The sequence below is a fragment of the Prionailurus viverrinus genome, chromosome F1, assembly GCF_022837055.1.
Source record: "Prionailurus viverrinus isolate Anna chromosome F1, UM_Priviv_1.0, whole genome shotgun sequence".
NCBI lineage: Eukaryota > Metazoa > Chordata > Mammalia > Carnivora > Felidae > Prionailurus > Prionailurus viverrinus.
Window position 1 is genome coordinate 66156767 of NC_062577.1, and position 17813 is coordinate 66174579.

General features: G+C 60.8%; 3 protein-coding genes across 7 annotated transcripts; 2 read left to right on the forward strand and 1 right to left on the reverse strand.

Moving 5' to 3' along the window:
• Positions 1-216: 216 nt before the first annotated feature.
• Positions 217-3510, reverse strand: CKS1B (CDC28 protein kinase regulatory subunit 1B). The gene is made up of 3 exons (XM_047839902.1): positions 3308-3510; positions 1348-1475; positions 217-731 (listed from the first exon to the last, which is right to left on the reverse strand). Exons 1-3 carry the CDS (start codon positions 3364-3366, stop codon positions 679-681), a joined length of 240 nt encoding a protein of 79 aa, XP_047695858.1. The 5' UTR covers positions 3367-3510; the 3' UTR covers positions 217-678.
• A 73-nt stretch (positions 3511-3583) lies between these two features.
• SHC1 (SHC adaptor protein 1) lies at positions 3584-13481 on the forward strand. Of its 4 annotated transcripts, XM_047839899.1 has the most exons (14): positions 3584-3600; positions 3757-3862; positions 7107-7274; positions 7827-7897; positions 8394-8457; positions 8573-8692; positions 8926-8979; positions 9155-9206; positions 9386-9512; positions 10247-10445; positions 10533-10602; positions 10684-10833; positions 10976-11214; positions 11881-13481. In XM_047839899.1, the coding sequence occupies exons 3-14, from the start codon at positions 7110-7112 to the stop codon at positions 12007-12009; spliced, it is 1440 nt and encodes a 479-aa protein (XP_047695855.1). In that variant the 5' UTR covers positions 3584-3600; positions 3757-3862; positions 7107-7109; the 3' UTR covers positions 12010-13481. The 4 variants fall into 4 exon arrangements, with proteins under 4 accessions (XP_047695855.1, XP_047695852.1, XP_047695853.1 ...); XM_047839896.1 differs by lacking the exons at positions 3584-3600; positions 3757-3862 and having other exon boundaries at positions 3883-7274; XM_047839897.1 differs by lacking the exons at positions 3584-3600; positions 3757-3862 and having other exon boundaries at positions 3883-7274; positions 10699-10833.
• A 203-nt stretch (positions 13482-13684) lies between these two features.
• PYGO2 (pygopus family PHD finger 2) lies at positions 13685-17746 on the forward strand. Of its 2 annotated transcripts, none has more exons than XM_047839901.1 (3): positions 13685-13956; positions 14363-14404; positions 14953-17746. In XM_047839901.1, exons 2-3 carry the CDS (start codon positions 14363-14365, stop codon positions 16018-16020), a joined length of 1110 nt encoding a protein of 369 aa, XP_047695857.1. In that variant the 5' UTR covers positions 13685-13956; the 3' UTR covers positions 16021-17746. The 2 variants fall into 2 exon arrangements, with proteins under 2 accessions (XP_047695857.1, XP_047695856.1); XM_047839900.1 differs by having other exon boundaries at positions 13686-13956; positions 14355-14404.
• The last annotated feature ends 67 nt before the right edge of the window (positions 17747-17813 follow it).

Sequence of the window (17813 nt, forward strand, 5' to 3'; positions counted from 1 at the left end):
CACAGCCTTTAGCTCAGGCTAATAGAGCAGCATATCGTTTCAGATGTTTGACAGAAAGTCTGCTTGAAGTAGGTTAAAAACCAGTTACACGAATGTTGAAACGACCCTCATTATTAGCAAAGAGCTGGGCTTCATGATCTAAGCGAAGGGGGCACAACCACAAACAGGGTGCTGCTCGCAGCGATCCCAAGAGGGGAGACCTCGACAAGCAAAGAATCAGACCGTAAAAACTTCCTCTTTAATCAAGGCTTTTTAACACGGAATGGGTTTCTTGAATAAAACGGACAGTTTCCAGTACAACGAAACATGAACCACCATACAACATACAACACCTGGCAGGAAGAAACAAAACGGCAGGTTTACGCAATCCCTGCCACGGCCACGGCCTTATGCTTAGAGGAGCCGCTTCCTCCATCTACCAAGTGTGTTCTGCAGGATACAGAGCTCGGCAGGGCTTCTGGGGTCACGCTCGGCCGAGGCTGCAGCCCGAACGGCGCTCAGCCGGCTGGGCCGTGCTGCTGTTGGCTCAGGCGAAGCGGTCACCAGCACAGACAGTCTGAACATCCTTTCAATATCAAAGTGGGAAGCAAGAAGGCAATGGAATAATGTCACCCGAAGATGTCGTTAGCACGTGAGGACAGCTGTGCGAAGCCCGAGGCCGAAAGGTGGCTGCCGGCTTCATTTCTTTGGCTTCTTGGGCAGTGGTCGCCGGAACAACAAGATGTGAGGTTCTGAAAGAGCGAGTGAAACCTAAGAGGCAAGCTCACACTCGTGTGCGCACAGCCTACGCTCTCCCACCCGCACCTCCCAGAGACAGCGATCAGATCTTCACGACTAAATTACGACGTCAGCACGCGGCCTTAGCACCAGACCCCAAAGCTGGGCCTGTCTGCCGAGTACAGAATTGTTAATATCAGTTCTTGTGCTACGTTTGTGCAGCCCCGGGGGAGCCCTTTATTAGTTTTGCCTGGCAGCTCGGTGTCTGGTGTCTTATCAAGAAATACACTTTCCTTGGCTTATTTGGATAACATCCAAGAGCTCACTTTCTGATGGAGAATGATGAAGGAGCCACAGCCTCCTCCGGGGTATACGTGGCCTTAAAAAAAAAGACTACGCTCGGACGAAGTTAGAGATTAAAAGAGGTTTTTTTCAGTGACACCTTGTCTCTGAACTTCCCATCTGACACTTTACTCTTATTTCTGGTCACTTCAGTTCTTCTAGACGGCTGGTGAGGAACCAATAAACCACCGTTACCTTCCCCTGACTTCTTTGGGTTCTGCGATCTTATTGCTCTTTCTTGCCCTCAGTGAAGGAACCCGTATGATTGCTCTCAGCCACTGCACCAACCTGGTTCGTGGATCATATAATGGACCCATCCCTGACTCTGCTGAACGCCGAGATTCCGCCACTCAGATTCAGACATCAAATGGGTTTTAGGGACCAGCTTGGCTATGTCCTTGGGCAACATGACGTGCCTGTAACAGAAACATGGACAGGTGGGGGGACTCCCATCAGTAGTGGGGACAGTCCGTTAGACAAGTGCTTACATACAAAGCCAAGAGAGGAAAGAAAGGAAAAACTGGTTTCTGATAGTAGGGAGTTTATATACATTTATTGTGGGGTAAAGGCAGCTAGAATTAAAGGCCAGGTTCTGCAAATCCTCCTGCAAGTACATCACAAAGCACGAATTAATGAGCAACGCAAGCGAATGAGCACCTAACTTCCAGGCACCGTTGATGCACTGCCTCTGGCCTCCTGGAGCCCAGTCCCCTACTTGATTACTCGGAATCAACAGAATGGCAGCCCCATAGCAGAGTGTTAATAACAGAGGTAGTTTCGAGAAGGATCGGTGAAGAAAGGCCTCTTACGGAGCGCTGTGTGGAAGAGCCCTCACGGAGGATGAACTGTCAACGTAAACCCTTTAAATCTATCCTCGATTTCATTTTCCTGACTCTGAAGGGATGTGCCATGAGACTTCCCCGGGGAAACGCCTTGTCTTCTTAACCAAGGATAAGTCTCCTCTCGTGGCAAAAAAGTATTACTCTGCCACGAATCCTGATACACTTCATCATGCTCGGTGAAAATACACTAAGCGCTCCCCGTGCTAGTAACAGAGATGCTTCCCAGAGATATGATTCTAGTCTAAGTATCTGAAAATAGCTTACATTCGGACAAGTCCCTGGCACATTGCACCAAACAGACCCCCTCACGACAAGCTGTTTCTCAAACCAAGATACCACTGCCAAGATCTACGACTTCCAGAGAGACGAAACTCGTGACTTCTCCCTAGTCCCACAGAGATGCTATAAGCGCTTAGTTCAGATGGGGAGGAAAAAGTTAACGGGCCCAGCGGAGCTGCGGGTCTTCCCCAAGCAGCTGGCGTCACCGCGGTCCTGTATCTGCACCTGTCAGCACGCACCGAGCCGGCCACAGGGCCCAGCCCCGCACTAGGCGGAAAAGAAACACAACCAAAGCAAGTTTGCATTGCACGTTCTTCAATTTTGGGGACAAGATACGAACTAGGAAGTTGTTTCAAGGATCATGCCCTCATTTGCAGAATCCTTGGTCTTCCCGAATCTTTCAACCTGGAATCACGGAGTTGGATGAACTCCAAACTCCGAGGCTCTGTAAGGACCCCCTTCTTCACCATCCGTGCCGAGCTCTGTTGCTCCCACATAACCTGCACCTATGTCCATCACGTCCCTTCTCGCCCTCTCTCTGAAGCCTGCAGCGTTTCCACAAACGTCTCGGGCTGTGGGGAGCAGAGGCCAGGGCTCATGCCCGCACTTAACACAACACCTGGAGGCGCTCCGTAACTGTTTCGAATGTTCGAAGGGCATCCGGCAGGCCCCTGCCAAGTCCTTTCTCAAAGCCCTCGGCCAACTTCACCCCCTCGCAGGTCCCGGAAGCCCCCTTCCTGAAACAAGCCCACGCCCCCTTTGCAGGAATCCGCGGGCACCTCTCGCGCCGCCGTGGCCACCTCCTCTCAGTAGGCCCCGGAGGCCCCGAGGTGTCGCCGCGACACCAGCAGTCTCCAGAAGGCAAGCACAACTCGCTCTGCCGAGGGGGCGGGGCCGTCAGCCTAGAGCCCCTAGCCACGCCCACTCCGAGTCCGCCACTTTCTACTTTCCCCGGGGCCGCCAGGCCCTGGCGCGTGCGCCGTACGCTCTCAGCGACCGTCCCCAGCCCGCGGCTCGGGTCTCCCGCGCATGCGCCGGTCCCGTCGCTTCAGCTCCGGTTCCTAACTCTTCTTGCCCTCACTTGTCGAAGTTCACGACCTCGCGGTGGGCCCCGCGCCGGCACTAACCGGTACTCGAACTCCTCGTCGTCGTATTTGTCCGAATAGTAAATCTGTTTGTGCGACATGACCGCTCGACCTGAGGATCGTCAGCCCCGCGCCGCCAACCTCCGAACAACTCCCAGCAGCACGCGCTCCCACCCACTTTGGCCTCGCTTTCAAACACGCCGCCCGCGCTTCCCATTGGTCCCTTTGGCTTAAGGCGGGACAGCTCTTCCTTCAAGCCTCGGATTGGCTTAGATTCGCTTCTCCTCGAGTCCTTATTGGAGTGCACCTCTCACGTTCCTCAAGAACGAGCGTAGGTAAAAAAATGCGCCTGTAATTGGCTATCCCTGCCCCCGTGCGCGTTCTCGCGCTGCCATTGGCTGATTCGGGAAAGTGGGCTGGGTAAAGGAGGGACCGAGGTAGAGGGTCAGGGGTTAGTGAGGCCGGAAGTAAGTGCAATAAAGTTTCTTCAGGGAGGCCGGGCCGGGGAGAAAGTTGGAACGACAACCTAAGGAGGCAGTAGCGTGATCCGGAACCAAATCGGGCCGCGGTGCGGTGCGGCGACTCCATGAGGCCCTGGTGAGTTGGGCCTTTCCCTTCTCCTTAGGTGACCCGCTCCTCCACCCCGGAACCCCTCTCTCGGGACCCTACTTCCGGTCTTCGTGGATAAGTCCCGCCCCCCGAGACCCCCTCCCCGGAAGTCCCACCCCCCAACTTCAGGGGGCTCCCCGAACCCCGACTTGTTTTCTGCTTATTGTCCACGACCCCACCCTGCCGCCCAGCTTTCCTGGAAGCCCCACCCCCGGACATGCTTCCAAGCCCTAGTGCAAGAAACCCGACGGTAGTCCTTCCAATTCCCCGAGACCCCGCCTCCTCGCGACGGGTCTCCGCTAACTCCTGTCCATCAAAGAGCCTATCTCTCGAAAGAGCAGAGCGCCGCCCCTCAAAGAACGCTAGGGACGCGTGAAGCCACGCCTCCCCGAGGCCCCGCCTCTCCCCAACCACGTCGGGCTGAGCTGACACCCCGCCTGCTAGAAGTCTCGGGTGCCCGCGACCTAGGGGCCACGCCCCCTGAGGGGCTGCTCGTGGGGCGACCCCGGTCCCCGCCTCGGAAGCGCGGTCTTCAGCTCCGAAGACCCTGGCTCACATAGTTCCCTTTTCTCTTTTGGGCCTCGGGCTCCGTTTTCCTGAGCGCTCGTGCCCCAGCAGGTGGGACGTCAAAGTGTCCCCGCCGGTTCTGAGCGGTGAGAGGTTAGAGGCAGCCCTTGGCCTCCCCCTGCCCCCTTCCCAGGGTGGGCCCGCGTGAAGGGGGCTGGACTTGGGGAGCGAGGCTTGCTCCGGGGTTCCCAGCCCCGCTACCGGAGCTTCCCCTCCCAGGACCGACTCCGCCCCAGGGACAGCTGTAGGTCTCACACCTGCACCTCGGGACCTGGTAGGGCCATGGGTTTGTCGGTGTGCGACCTGTGGGTGCGACAGGAGCGAGCGCTGTCCGCTGCCAGGGGACAGCGGCTTGGAGGGGTGGAGGGGACAGTGGCCCTTTTGCAGGGACTCCTCAACCCCCACCGCTCCTTTGGCCCTTCCCCTCCCCCTAAGCAGAGTTCCTGCCTGGGCATTCCTCCTGGGCCCGCTCGCCCGGCCTTCCCTTCTGGAAACATTCCTGAGGCTTTCGCCATTTCCTGCTACTTGCCTCCTCCTCCTCCTCCCTGCTGGGCTGGGAAGCCACCAGCGGCCTCACCCCCACACCCGGCCACCCGGACTCCCGGGAGGCGGGCTCCTTTTTTCCTATGCAAATTTAAAAAAGCCCTACTTCCTCCTTCTTGTCTTCCGAACGCCCACACCTGTCGCTCGTTCCCGGCCTCTGGATTCCGCGGCCTCCCGCGGCTGGAGGACGTCTTGGCAGGTGTGGGGGGGTGTGAGGCTGTGGCGAAGCCTTTCCTCATTCTCTCGGACGTGGAGTGATAGAATTGTGCTCGGGAGTGACCAAGCTGTCCTCGATTGAGGACTAGGGCAGGTGAAAGAGTTAAGTGGTGGCATTATTAATCATTATAATCATATCATTTGCACCCTTAAGTAAATTTGAGAGTAGATAATTCCAAGGTGAACGTGGGGGTTCTGCGTATCTTTTGCTACTTGTTTGCTGACGCCCCCCCCCCCCATCTTCCTCCGTGGCCCCCTCAAGCAGAGCTGTGGCAGGAAGCTGTGGGTGGGAGGGATGGGTTTGGGGCTGTTCCCTGCGTCCAGCCTCAGCCCATCCCTGGCGCCCCTGGGCACAGATTTGCCATCTGCCCCCTCTGTCCCTTTGCGGCCCGTAACCCCCGCTTCTGTTGGAGGGAGAACTGTTTCACTCTCCCACGTCCTCCAGTCACATTCTGCCCCCGGCGGACACCCGCGCCTTCCCTGGTCCCTGCAAGAGAGTGCATTCAGGGAGCTGACCTTAGTGTCAGTGTCTTGCCACCCACCCACCCTTGACAGCTTGCTTTGCTAACTAGGCCCGTGGAAGGTGGGGGGGAGACACCAGAGTGCTGGCCGCTACTCCTCGGCATGGTGGGTGCCACGGAGAGAACGAGGCTCCGTCAGCTTGTCCTCTGTTCCACCTCCTACCAGGTGGTTCCCTGAGGCACCACCCAGGTTGGACTTCGTTCCCCTTACAGCACAGGCTTTGCTCTTCCTCCTGGCCCCTCTGCGTCCACTGGGGCCACTACCAACCTTTCCCCATTTCTTTACCTCCTGTCCACCGCTGTTGTAGCAGAGGGTGCTAATGGCCCCGGCTCCCTAGGGCCACCACCCCACTGTGCCATAGCGGTGGGGGTAGCCTGGCCTGGGCTGCGGGAGGGGGGACTTTGAGTGTTCCACCAGGACAGGAAGGGAAGTGCTGAGCTCAGGGATCCCCTCCCTTTTCCACCCCCAGCTGCCTCTGTTTCCTCTCTCATTCCCCCCTACTCTCCCGTGGCTTCCTGCTGCCTTTGGCCTGCCCACGTCCTGTTTGGATTGATCCAGACCTATCCTTATTTCCCTCCTTTCCTTCGCATTCCTACATGCTTCCCTCCCACCCCCACTCTGCGCCCCTCCCCGATTACTGGTGGTTGTCTGGGGGCAGGGTGGGGACACGCATAGCTCCGTCCCTGCCGAGTCCGGGGCTGTGGCAGTGGTGGGGGTTCAGCCCCTTAGAGCCTGTGAGTCAGCACTGTCCTCGGGATTGGGCTCTCGGCTTAGCTCCCCGCCCCTGGGGAGGAGCCAGGCAGCTCTGGGTCCAGCCTGTTCTCTTCTCCGCCGGAGAAGAGGCTCCACGCTGGGCGGGGATGGGGCCTGAAACTCTCTGGGTCTGAGCGGGGGTGGGCGCTGGTGCCACTTACCCTCTCCCTTCCCAGGATCCTTGAGATCCCTGGGCCAGAGAGGTCCGGTCAGGCTAAGGGCCTGGGGATGCCCCCTGCCTGGCCCCCTTGCCCTGACCGGCAGGGGGGCCAGGCTGGGCAGCAGCCTCCCTCTCACTCCAGCCATGGATCTCCTGCCCCCCAAGCCCAAGTACAATCCGCTTCGGAATGAGTCTCTGTCATCGCTGGAGGAGGGGGCTTCGGGGTCCACCCCGCCGGAGGAGCCGCCTTCCCCCTCGGCCTCGTCCCTGGGGCCTATCCTGCCTCCTCTGCCTGGGGACGAGAGTCCCACCACCCTGTGCTCCTTCTTCCCCCGGATGAGCAACCTGAAGCTGGCCAACCCAGCTGGGGGGCGCCCGGGGCCAAAGGGGGAGCCAGGGAGGGTGGCTGAGGATGGGGAGGGGATCGTAGGGGCGGCCGCGCCAGACTCAGGCCCCCTGCCCCTCCTCCAGGACATGAACAAGCTGAGTGGAGGCGGCGGGCGCAGGACTCGGGTGGAAGGGGGCCAGCTGGGGGGCGAGGAGTGGACCCGCCACGGGAGCTTTGTCAATAAGCCCACGCGGGGCTGGCTGCATCCCAACGACAAAGTCATGGGACCCGGGGTTTCCTACTTGGTTCGGGTGAGTGAGCACGCCCCAGCCTCCCCGCTCCCTCCAGAGCCTCCAGTCCCTCTGCCCACCCATCTCCCAGCACCGCCTTGCTTTCAGGGTCCTGTTTCTCAAACCTTGCTTGCCCCTTCTCCCATTCTGGACCCCTCCCTGGGCCCCTTCCTTCTTGTGACTCCCCCCCCCACCACTCCCTTCCCCCTCTCCTGCTCAGCATGCCGCCCAGCGTGGCGGAGGCCCCTAGTAAGTGTTGGAATGAGTGACCCTGGATTGTGTCCTCCGGTCTCCTCCCCCTGGAGATGTCACTCCCCCCCCCCCCTCCCGCCCAGTGCCTGTCGCTGTCCTCTGGAGTCTCTTCCCAGATGCATGAGGTTCTCCCAGCCTTGCCTCTTCCCCTCATCTCCTGTTGTCTTGCACGTTGTGGGGTGTAGCCTCAGCCTCGGGCAGTGGGCAAGATGCCTTCATCTTCACTCTTCCCTTGGCGGCTCAGAGGGGAAAGACCTGGGGCTCTTCGTGAAGGGGTGGGGGGAGGCGGCTGACCCGTCACCCTCGGTCCCCTCCCCTCAGTACATGGGCTGTGTGGAGGTCCTGCAGTCGATGCGCGCCCTGGACTTCAACACCCGCACCCAGGTCACCAGGTTAGTGGGGTGGGAGCAGACTGGGGGAGGAGGGACGCGGGTCACTTGGTGGCTTGCAGGTGGTACCTTATCTTTTGGTAAAGGGGACGGAGAGAAAGTTAGGGGAGCGAGTCTGAGTCTGAATGAAAAGAGGCAGCTCTCATCTGGATCCTTCCTCCTCCGGCCCATGAGCTGCGGGGGCCGTGGCAAAGCCAGTTGGCAGCTGGAGCCTGAGTGGAAGCTGGGCGGATGGTCGGTGACTGCTGCCTTTGGGAAGGGGAGGGGACATTCGCTAGCTGGAAGGGGGTGGGGCCGGGCCCCGCTGAGGCCCTAACCCAATCAGCCAGGAAGTGGCCTCTCCGTGTCATCAAATATTAAAGGCCCTTAATTCAATCCACCACGACAAAGAGCCTGGAGTGCCCCTGGAGTCTGGCCTGGTCTTCCCCTCCCCCTGCCCCATGGCAGCCCGAGCTGAGTGGGAGGCAGGCTCTGGGTCTGAGGACCTCTCTCTCCCCAGGGAGGCCATCAGTCTGGTGTGTGAGGCTGTGCCCGGTGCGAAGGGGGCAACAAGGAGGAGAAAGGTACCCCGGGGCCGGTGGGGCTGGAGGTGCTGCTGGGAAACATGGGGTGGCAGTGGGGGGCGGGTTTCCTGGGGTGGGGAACCGCAGCTTCTGAGAGCCTTGGGCCCTCCCCTAGCCCTGTGGCCGCCCACTCAGCTCCATTCTGGGGAGGAGTAACCTGAAGTTTGCAGGAATGCCGATCACTCTCACCGTCTCCACCAGCAGCCTCAACCTCATGGCCGCGGATTGCAAACAGGTTGGTGGGGTTGGGCGAGGGGGCCAGGAACACTGCTGGAAGGGCCGAGCAGGACCTGGTCACAGTGCCAGGAGCCAGGACAGTCAGGAAGGAGGAGCTTAGAAGGGCCTGGGCTGAGAGGCCAGAAGGGCGGGACCGGCCGCCAGGGCTCGGGGGCCGCGGTCGCCCAGGTAGGCCCTGAGGCTGCCTGACGTGTTTCATTCCCCTCCTCTGTCCCCTGCCCTGACCCTCAGATCATCGCCAACCACCACATGCAGTCTATCTCATTTGCGTCCGGTGGGGACCCGGTGAGTGGCCGAACGGGGCACAGGTGGTGGGGGCAGAGTAGGGGCCAGGCGCTGGGGAGACACCGGCTGGAAGCGGTGGTGTGGTGTCTGAAAAGCACTGGGTTGTCGGGGGCGGGGGCGAGGCGGGGCTATACAGTCGAGCTAAGTGGCTTCTTCTGACCCTGCCCGACCCCAGGACACAGCTGAGTACGTCGCCTATGTTGCCAAAGACCCGGTCAATCAGAGAGGTGAGGCGCGGTGGGGAGCGCTGGGTGGGGCCGGCTGTCCGTGAGGCAGGTGAGCAGGACCTGGGGAGCTAAGCGGGGGCCCTGGAAGGCGAGGGCCCTGTCTGCGCCCCCGACACCCCCCCCCCCCCGCCCCAGCAGTCCGCCTCCGAGCTCACCGACAGCCTGTGCTGTGCCCGCAGCCTGCCACATCCTGGAGTGTCCCGAAGGGCTTGCTCAGGACGTCATCAGCACCATCGGCCAGGCCTTCGAGCTGCGCTTCAAACAATACCTCAGGAACCCGCCCAAGCTGGTCACCCCTCACGACAGGTGAGCGGGTCTGGGGGTGGGGCAGCTCCTGGGCCCCAGGCCGGAACTGAGAGAGTGAGTCTGCCCCACTGCCCACACGCGAGCTCAGAGGGGGTCGGGGCATGGAACCTGTGTGCCTGCGGCCATCGGGAGAATGTGTCCTGCCTGCTGCAGGCCGGTTCCTCCTCTCACGTGCCAGACTCCACGCCCCCACCGTCCCTGCCTGCGTGGACCTTTCTATCCCCAGCCACCTTGGTGCCAGTGCGCTTCTCTTTTCTTGCCCGTTTGGCCGTCCTTGGTTTTTCATTTTCCTGCCCGTGGAAGCCATCAGGAATTTGGGGTGCGGGAGGATGTTTTATTCCCACGATCTCTACCTTTCCTTCCTGCCTTAGGCTGGTAGCTATTGAGTATTTGGAGGAGATTAAACTAGTCTGGATCGTATCTTTTCCTGCTACCCTGTGCCTCCCCTCCCTCTCGGGAGACAGCATAACAACCAAGGGTGTGAACTTTAGGGTCAAATCCGATTCCGTGGCTCTGCTCCACCACCGTGCGATTGTGGAGCCGCGGGCAGATTCTCCGGCTCTGACCCGCCTCTCTCGTCTCTAACGTTGGAGAAGGAAGTAATAGCTACTTGCAGGGCCCCCGGGAGGGTGGTGCGGCTCTGTGTAGAAAATAGCTGGCCTTGGGCCCACCCCGCAGGCAGCGCCCAGCCCGTGGCCACCGTCTGTGCCCTCCCTCTCTCTTGCCCCTCTCAGGATGGCTGGTTTTGATGGCTCGGCTTGGGACGAGGAGGAGGAAGAGCCACCTGACCACCAGTACTATAATGACTTCCCGGGGAAGGAGCCGCCTCTCGGGGGAGTGGTGGACATGAGGCTTCGGGAAGGAGCTCCCCCCGGGGCTGCTCGACCCACTCCACCCGGGGTGCAGACCCCCAGCCACCTGGGAGCAACGCTGGTAAGTGGCTCGGAAGGAGGTGGGCTGGGCCCGGGTTGGCAGTAGCAGGTTTGGGCTTCTGGTAACGTCTTGTTTTTGTCCCCGCAGCCTGTGGGGCAGCCTGTTGGGGGAGACCCAGAAATTCGCAAACAGATGCCACCTCCACCGCCCTGCCCAGGTGTGAAGGGAGCCGGGGCGGTGGGGGGGGGGGGGGTGGCGGAGTCGGGGCGCAGGAGGCTGGACTGGGGTCACTGTGAAGCCTCTCTCTCCTCAGCAGGTAGGGAGCTCTTCGACGATCCTTCCTACGTCAACGTCCAGAACCTGGACAAGGCCCGGCAAGCAGGGGGTGGGGCCGGGCCCCCCAATCCTGCCATCAATGGCAGCGCGCCCCGAGACCTCTTTGACATGAGTGAGTGCTCCCCTCTCCTCTCTGCATGGCTGTCTTCCCACTTGGCTCCTCTTCTTCTGCCCTGCGCCTTCCTCCCCGGAGGTCTGGGTCCTGGCGTGTGTCTTGCCCCCTGCCTTTCTTAGCCTTCTCTTTGCACCCCCAGAGCCCTTCGAGGATGCCCTTCGCGTGCCTCCACCTCCCCAGTCAGTGGCCATGGCCGAGCAGCTGCGAGGGGAGCCCTGGTTCCACGGGAAGCTGAGCCGGCGGGAGGCCGAGGCCCTGCTGCAGCTCAACGGGGACTTCCTGGTGCGGGAAAGCACGACCACGCCGGGCCAGTACGTGCTCACCGGCCTGCAGAGTGGGCAGCCCAAGCACCTGCTCCTGGTGGACCCGGAGGGCGTGGTGAGTGGTGGGGGTAGGCGGGAGGCTGCGGCCCCCTCCTTCCCTCACTGCTTCCTGCTGTCCCTGCTTGGCGTTTGTGCGCAGGCACCCCTCTCCACCAGTCCAGGTTCCTTCCCTCACACCCCCGGGCCTGAGCTCTGTTCCTTTCAGCCCGCAAAGCCCCAGCCCCCTAGCCCATCTGGGCAGGAAGGTGTTCTTCTTGCCTGAGCCCCTCTTTTAACAAATGAGGAAACCGTCCTGGAGAGGAGCCGCCCCCGGTCCTCCAGACTCAGGGCTCAGACCAGTGTCCTGTTGTGTCTCTGCACCGCCCCCACTGCCCCTCATAACTTTGGGCACTTTTCTAGAGCAGTCTCCGTCTTGTTTCCCTGTCTTTTCTGCACTGCGTGTCGCCTCCCGGGTCAGAAGAGGAGTAGATAGCCCTCAGCGTCACAGTTCCTGGGCAGACGTCCCCTCTGCCTTTTCCCAGTTCACTGAGCTGTCTGCTCCCGGGGCCAGCTCCGGATTCTGCTTCTCGAGAAGCTTCAGTGATCAGGACTGACCATCCTCCCATCCCGCCATCCTTTTCTCCTTCAACCCTCTTGAATATTCCGGCTTCCTCAGCCTTGGGGGCTGAGGTCTTACTTCTGCTCTTCACCTGCATTGACCTTCTCCCTTTACACTCCCCAGGTTCGGACAAAGGATCACCGCTTTGAGAGCGTCAGCCACCTCATCAGCTACCATGTGGACAATCACTTGCCCATCATCTCTGCGGGCAGTGAGCTATGTCTCCAGCAGCCTGTGGAGCGGAAGCTGTGATCCAGCAAAGTGCTTTCTCCCCGAAGGGGCCCTCTCACCCCTTCCACCCTGTTCCTTGATTCTCAGGACTTCACTTGGGAGTGTTTTGTGGGCTGGGCCTCGTGTTGGAGCTGGGAGTAGCGTGGACACGGTTCAGCATCGGCTGAATGAGAGGTTTTGCCGGAAGCCTGGGGTAGAATCCCGCTTCTCCCCGAACCTTACCAAAGTATTAATGTACAGAGTAGCCCCTTCCCTGGGCCTCTCCTGTGCCAATCTGATACCCCCTTCCCCAAGAAGGTGGGTGCTTGAGGCCTGGGCAGCGTGCCTCCTTGAAATGAGAAAAGCCTAATGGGGCAATCACCTTTCTAGGGAAGGGGGAACGAATCACACCTTTGGTCTGCCCTGGGCTCAGATCCCTCTCAACAACTCTCCCTCCCAGTGGTTAAACTTTGTGCCTTTGACCATCTCCTAGGTCTGAAGAGATTTTATGCAAAGAGTTCTTGAGCCCCTGAGGTCGAGGATGGGAGTGCTGACACCTTGGCTTCGGGGACCCTGTCCTCTCCTTGCTCAGCACCCACTCCACCTCCACCCCAGTTTAGGTTGGGAGAGCAGAGGCAGGAATGGCAGCTGGCCCCTGTCCCTGGGGAAAATGCAACCCTTAGAGATTGCCTCAGAGCCCCCCTCTCCCTGGCCAGTGGGGAGATGGACCCCTCCCTTGCTCAGTGCCTCCTGGCCAGGGGGGGGCCCCTCACCCAAGGGGTCTGTATATACATTTTGTAAGTCCCTCCCCCACCTCCCAATTTGCATGCATGTTATACTCTACAGCCAAAGCGTCGCCCGCCCTCGGTCCTGCAGCCTCTTCCCTGCTTCTTGCTGGGGCGGGGGTGGGGGGTGTGTGTGTGACAGGATTCAGGCCTCCTGAACTGGTAACTGCGGGTTTGTGGAGGCAGGAACGAGGGCAATGAGACTAAAGCAGTAGACAATCCCCAAATACCATCTGTAGATTTGGAACTACACTTATTTTGATTTTATACGCGTATATTTTATGGCTGTGGATTTACTTTCCTTGTTTGTTTTCTCTGGCTTATCTGGAGCACAGAATGATAATAGTCAATTACATGTACACATCACCTCTTTGCCTTTTCGAAGCCCTTTTATAAGGACTAGCATTTCCCTCCTCCTGGCCTGGGCACGATCTTTTCCGCCAGAGGCTGCGGCCTTGGAAGTGGATCGCGAGCCGGGACTAGGAAAGCCTGGGCCTCCCGGAGGCCAGGCGGCCTAGTGCACGACCTGAGCTTCTGAGCTTCGGTGTCAGGCTGACGCCCCCCGCCCCCCACCCCGGGAGCCAGCCCTGCTGCTGGGGGCTCCGCCTGCGGACTGGGAGTGGGGGAGTGTCTCCACGGTCTTCGTCCTCGCCTTTTTGTTTGGGTGTCTTCGCGGGTGTCACTTATACCAAAGGGAAATCCTCTTTATTAAAGTCCCTGTTTCTTCTACCTCGGCCTCAAGGTCCCTGCTGCTTGTGGTTGGCCGCGGCCGGGCGAGGGGGGGAGGGGGGGAGGGGGAGGGGGAGGGGAGGCGGGGCGGCCCCTCCCGCAGCGGCGCCTCCAGCCTCCCCCCTCCCCCCAGGCTCCGGCTCCGGGTGGTCCGGCCCGGGCCCCGCCCCTCGCCGCGCGGCGGCGGCCACGCCGACTTCCGCTTCCGGCTGCTGCCGCGGCCGCGGGCGGGCGGCTGGCGCTGCGCTCGGCGCCTGGCCTCGCCGCCCGGCCTGGCCGCTCCTCGCGGGCGCCCTGAGCCCCCTCCCGGCGATGGTGCCGCCCGAGGGCGCGTCCGTCCGCCGCCGCCGCTGACCCCGGCCCCCCCGCCCCATGGCCGCCTCGGCGCCGCCCCCACCGGACAAGCTGGAGGGAGGTGGCGGCCCCGCACCGCCCCCTGCGCCGCCCGGCACCGGGAGGAAGCAGGGCAAGGCCGGTGAGAGCGCCCGGGACCTGGCGGCCGGGGGGACGTTGGCGGGTGGGCGCAGGCGGGGGTTCTTGGGACCGGGGGACCCGAAGGGAGGCTCGGGCGGGGGGACGGGGGGGTCCTTGTCACAGATTGGGGACCCTAGGGTTTGGAGACGCACGGACTCCAGGAGCCACTTGGGAGTCTGAGGGCATCGGGGTGGGGGGGGGGTGTCTCATTTAAGGGAGGAGGCAGCCGAGAGTGCGGCCGTGCAGCGTTCTTCGTAGCGCACCTTTGTTCGTGTTTGTTAAGTGAATGAGCAAGCGCGTGTCCAAGTTAGAAGAGCTGCTCCGGCGCGTCCGGGAGGCAGGAGGTCGGGGCAGCCTCAGGGAGATGCATTTGGGTCTGCATTCTGCTGCTCTTCCTAGGTCTGCAGATGAAGAGCCCAGAAAAGAAGCGAAGGAAGTCAAATACTCAGGTGAATGGTGCTTGACGGTGGGGGTGACTCCTAGCTGCCACTCCAGTAGGCTGGGATGTAGCCTCTCAGTGCGGGGAGAAGAGAAAGTTTCCTTGCTTCTGGTCCTGTCCCTCAACTTCCTAACGAGGGCGGGGCGGGGGGCGGGGGGGGGGGGGCGGTGGGCGAGGGCTGTGTGTGAGGCCACTTGACCAAGGATCTTATCTGTCAGGAAGAGGCGTCTTTTTTCTAGCACTTTGTGCTGTTAGCACTTTAGCAGCTTTGGGAGATGGGCACTGCCCCTGTTTTACACATGAGGATCTGAGGCTTTAACAAGTTGAGTACCTGTTCGAGGGTCTCCAGATTGTTTGGAGTCAGAGCTAGGATTCCAGCGCAGTTCTGTCTGCTTTTCCCACCCCCTGTTTCCGTTATGTTCTGAGGTTTGTCTTGACTTGGGATCCGAGCTGGCCTTCACCAGCCTCCGGAACAAGTCCTGCATTTCTGCGGCTCTGCTGGCTTCTAGCTGTGTGTTTCCTTCTGTGATCCTTTCTTCGTCCTCTGTTCCCCACTAGGGCCCTGCTTACTCACATCTGACGGAGTTTGCACCACCCCCGACTCCCATGGTGGATCACCTGGTTGCATCCAACCCTTTCGAGGATGACTTCGGAGCTCCTAAGGTGGGGGGCGCAGCCCCTCCGTTCCTTGGCAGTCCTGTCCCTTTTGGAGGCTTCCGCGTACAGGGGGGCATGGCAGGCCAGGTACCCCCAGGCTACGGCGCTGGGGGTGGAGGGGGTCCCCAGCCTCTCCGTCGCCAGCCCCCTCCTTTCCCTCCCAATCCTATGGGCCCAGCTTTCAACATGCCCCCCCAGGGCCCTGGCTACGCACCTCCGGGCAACATGAACTTTCCTGGCCAAGCCTTCAACCAGCCTCTGGGCCAAAACTTCAGCCCTCCTGGTGGGCAGATGATGCCAGGCCCGGTGGGAGGATTTGGCCCCATGATCTCACCCACCATGGGACAGCCTCCCAGAGGGGAGCTGGGCCCTCCTTCTCTCCCCCAACGCTTTGCCCAGCCAGGCGCACCTTTTGGCCCTTCTCCTCTCCAGAGACCTGGTCAGGGGCTCCCCAGCCTGCCCCCAAACACCAGTCCCTTCCCTGGTCCGGACCCTGGCTTTCCTGGCCCTGGTGGTGAGGATGGGGGAAAGCCCTTGAATGCCCCTGCTCCCACTGCTCTTCCCCCAGAGCCTCACTCAGGCTCCCCAGCTGCTGCCGTTAACGGGAACCAGCCCAGCTTCCCCCCAAACGGCAGTGGGCGGGGTGGGGGAACCCCAGATGCCAACAGCCTGGCGCCCCCCGGCAAAGCTGGCGGGGGGTCAGGGCCTCAGCCTCCCCCGGGCCTGGTGTACCCGTGTGGCGCCTGTCGCAGCGAGGTGAATGACGACCAGGACGCCATCCTGTGCGAGGCCTCCTGTCAGAAGTGGTTCCATCGCGAGTGCACAGGCATGACTGAGAGCGCGTACGGGCTGCTGACCACCGAGGCCTCCGCCGTCTGGGCTTGCGATCTCTGCCTCAAGACCAAGGAGATCCAGTCTGTGTACATCCGCGAGGGCGTGGGGCAGCTGGTGGCTGCTAACGACGGCTGACCCTGGCGAGGGTGAGGGTTCCCAAGTCTGGCTCTCGGTCCTCGTTTCCACTGGCTTCCTGTCCCCAGGGGGCAGAGGCACGGTGGCTCCTGAGGGCAGAGAAGGACCCGAGGTGGGCAGGCAGAAGAGTCTGGATCACTCGCTTTTCTGGAAAATTACCTGTACACGTTGAGATCTGCAGAGATCAGGAAACCAAAGCCCTACCAGCGTTGTGGTGGCTCCCATCTCTGAAGGCCTAGGGGTGTGGCTGCAACAGGGAAGAGGCTGGAAGAAGATCCGGAGGGCAGGGGTCTCCTCTGTGCAGATGACGGACGCCCCAGCACCTGTGCCTAACACTCCTGTCCAGCCCCGCAGCTGCAGCCTTAGTTTTTGGAGTGAAGTGTTGAAGGTTTCTGGCCAGAGGAGTCGGGGTCCCATCCCCGCAGTAACGCTTTCATGGGCTTTAGGAGACAGCTTTAGGTAATGAATGGGGACTTTTCCCTTTTCTTACCCTCCCCTTGCCTCCTCCACGACGTACCCAAGCCTCACCCCCTCAGACAACCAAATAGCTTGGAGAAGCAGGAGAGCGCTCGGCTGGGGCAGTGTCTTGGTGATTTGGGGCTTCAAGACTGTGCGAAAGAGATGCTGTCCGGACCTATGTCCCTCATACCAAAGCCACTGGCCCTTTCTCAGCCTCTCTCGGGCTTTTAATGACCATATTTTTGCCAAAAATTGGGATATGTGGTCTGACCGGAATATTTGAGGTTTGGACTGTCCTGGGACCTGGGACTCTGGTTGTACAGTGCTCCCCATGCCTCTCCCCCCCCCCCCCCCCCCAGCCCTCGGTTTGTTGCACAGTAGTGTTGGCGCTGGTCTAGAGCTTTCGGCACCTGTATCCCTCTGCCTCCCTGGCTTGACTGAAGGAAAGCTTGAAAAGGCATGGAGCCCTTATACCTCATCTCCTGACAAGGCCCCCTGGCCCTGCCCGTGGGGGAGGGAGGCCGTGGGACCGTCATAGCTATGACCCCCGAAGTGCAGTCCATAGCCTGGGTGTGTTCTACCTTTCTGTAGACCTTTTGGGGCCAGGTGATCTAGCAGTTCTCACTCCTCTCCGCCAGAGCCCCCCACTGGGCTGTCTGTGTCCATATACTGATGCGTAGGCGCTGCCTGCTGGATGTGGGCCCCGGGCCGGGCTCGTGCACACGGTCCTCAGCGGGGCGGGGAAGCAGGCACACATGTGGTCTGGCGAGGAGCTAGGGGTTGCCTGCATCCTACACACACACACACACACACACCCACACCCACCCACCACCCTACACACACACACACCACCACCACCACCCCCCACCCCCCCACCACCCCCCCCCACCACCCCCCCCCCCCCCCCCCCCGTGACTTTAGCATGTGAAGAACTCATTTGCCTGCACGGGTGGAGCCAGCCGCTTTCGAGGCCGTGGGAAGGGAGGGAGGGGCCTCGGCTTCCCTCCCCCCGGTGTCCGGCCTCCCGCCCCCGGCTGTGTGTTGTGTTTGTGGTTCTGTGGCCCCTCTTTTATCTGTTGCTATTTTTGTGACGTCTCCTCCCCCCCCCCCCCCATTCCTCCGCCATCTCCGCCTTTTGTAAGTGGCTCCTGGGGAGGGGTCTGCTCAATCGCCCCCTCTACACTATTTGGAAGGAACTGGGGGTGGCAGAGATGTGGTGGTGGGGGTCTTTTGTACGGTTGGATTAATAAAATGACTTGAAAGTCCAGACGAGGACTCCTGGCTGTTTCAGCACACGAAGGTTGGAACGAACCTCTGCCACCGCCGGCGCGGAT

What these genes read in the sequence shown, in the direction of transcription:
- SHC1 (XM_047839896.1), top strand. Translation starts at nt 6,780, where the DNA reads ATGGATCTCCTGCCCCCCAAGCCCAAGTACAATCCGCTTCGGAATGAG. An exon ending in GGGCAACAAGGAGGAGAAAG is followed by an intron (nt 8,458 to 8,572) that starts GTACCCCGGGGC and finishes GCCCTCCCCTAG; the next exon opens with CCCTGTGGCCGCCCACTCAG. An exon ending in ACCTCCACCGCCCTGCCCAG is followed by an intron (nt 10,603 to 10,683) that starts GTGTGAAGGGAG and finishes GTCACTGTGAAG; the next exon opens with CCTCTCTCTCCTCAGCAGGT.
- PYGO2 (XM_047839900.1), top strand. Translation starts at nt 13,854, where the DNA reads ATGGCCGCCTCGGCGCCGCCCCCACCGGACAAGCTGGAGGGAGGTGGC. An exon ending in GAGGAAGCAGGGCAAGGCCG is followed by an intron (nt 13,957 to 14,354) that starts GTGAGAGCGCCC and finishes TGCTCTTCCTAG; the next exon opens with GTCTGCAGATGAAGAGCCCA. An exon ending in GAAGGAAGTCAAATACTCAG is followed by an intron (nt 14,405 to 14,952) that starts GTGAATGGTGCT and finishes GTTCCCCACTAG; the next exon opens with GGCCCTGCTTACTCACATCT.
- CKS1B (XM_047839902.1), bottom strand. Translation starts at nt 3,366, where the DNA reads ATGTCGCACAAACAGATTTACTATTCGGACAAATACGACGACGAGGAG. An exon ending in GACGAGGAGTTCGAGTACCG is followed by an intron (nt 1,476 to 3,307) that starts GTTAGTGCCGGC and finishes TTTCTGTTACAG; the next exon opens with GCACGTCATGTTGCCCAAGG. An exon ending in TTATATGATCCACGAACCAG is followed by an intron (nt 732 to 1,347) that starts GTTGGTGCAGTG and finishes TCGCTCTTTCAG; the next exon opens with AACCTCACATCTTGTTGTTC.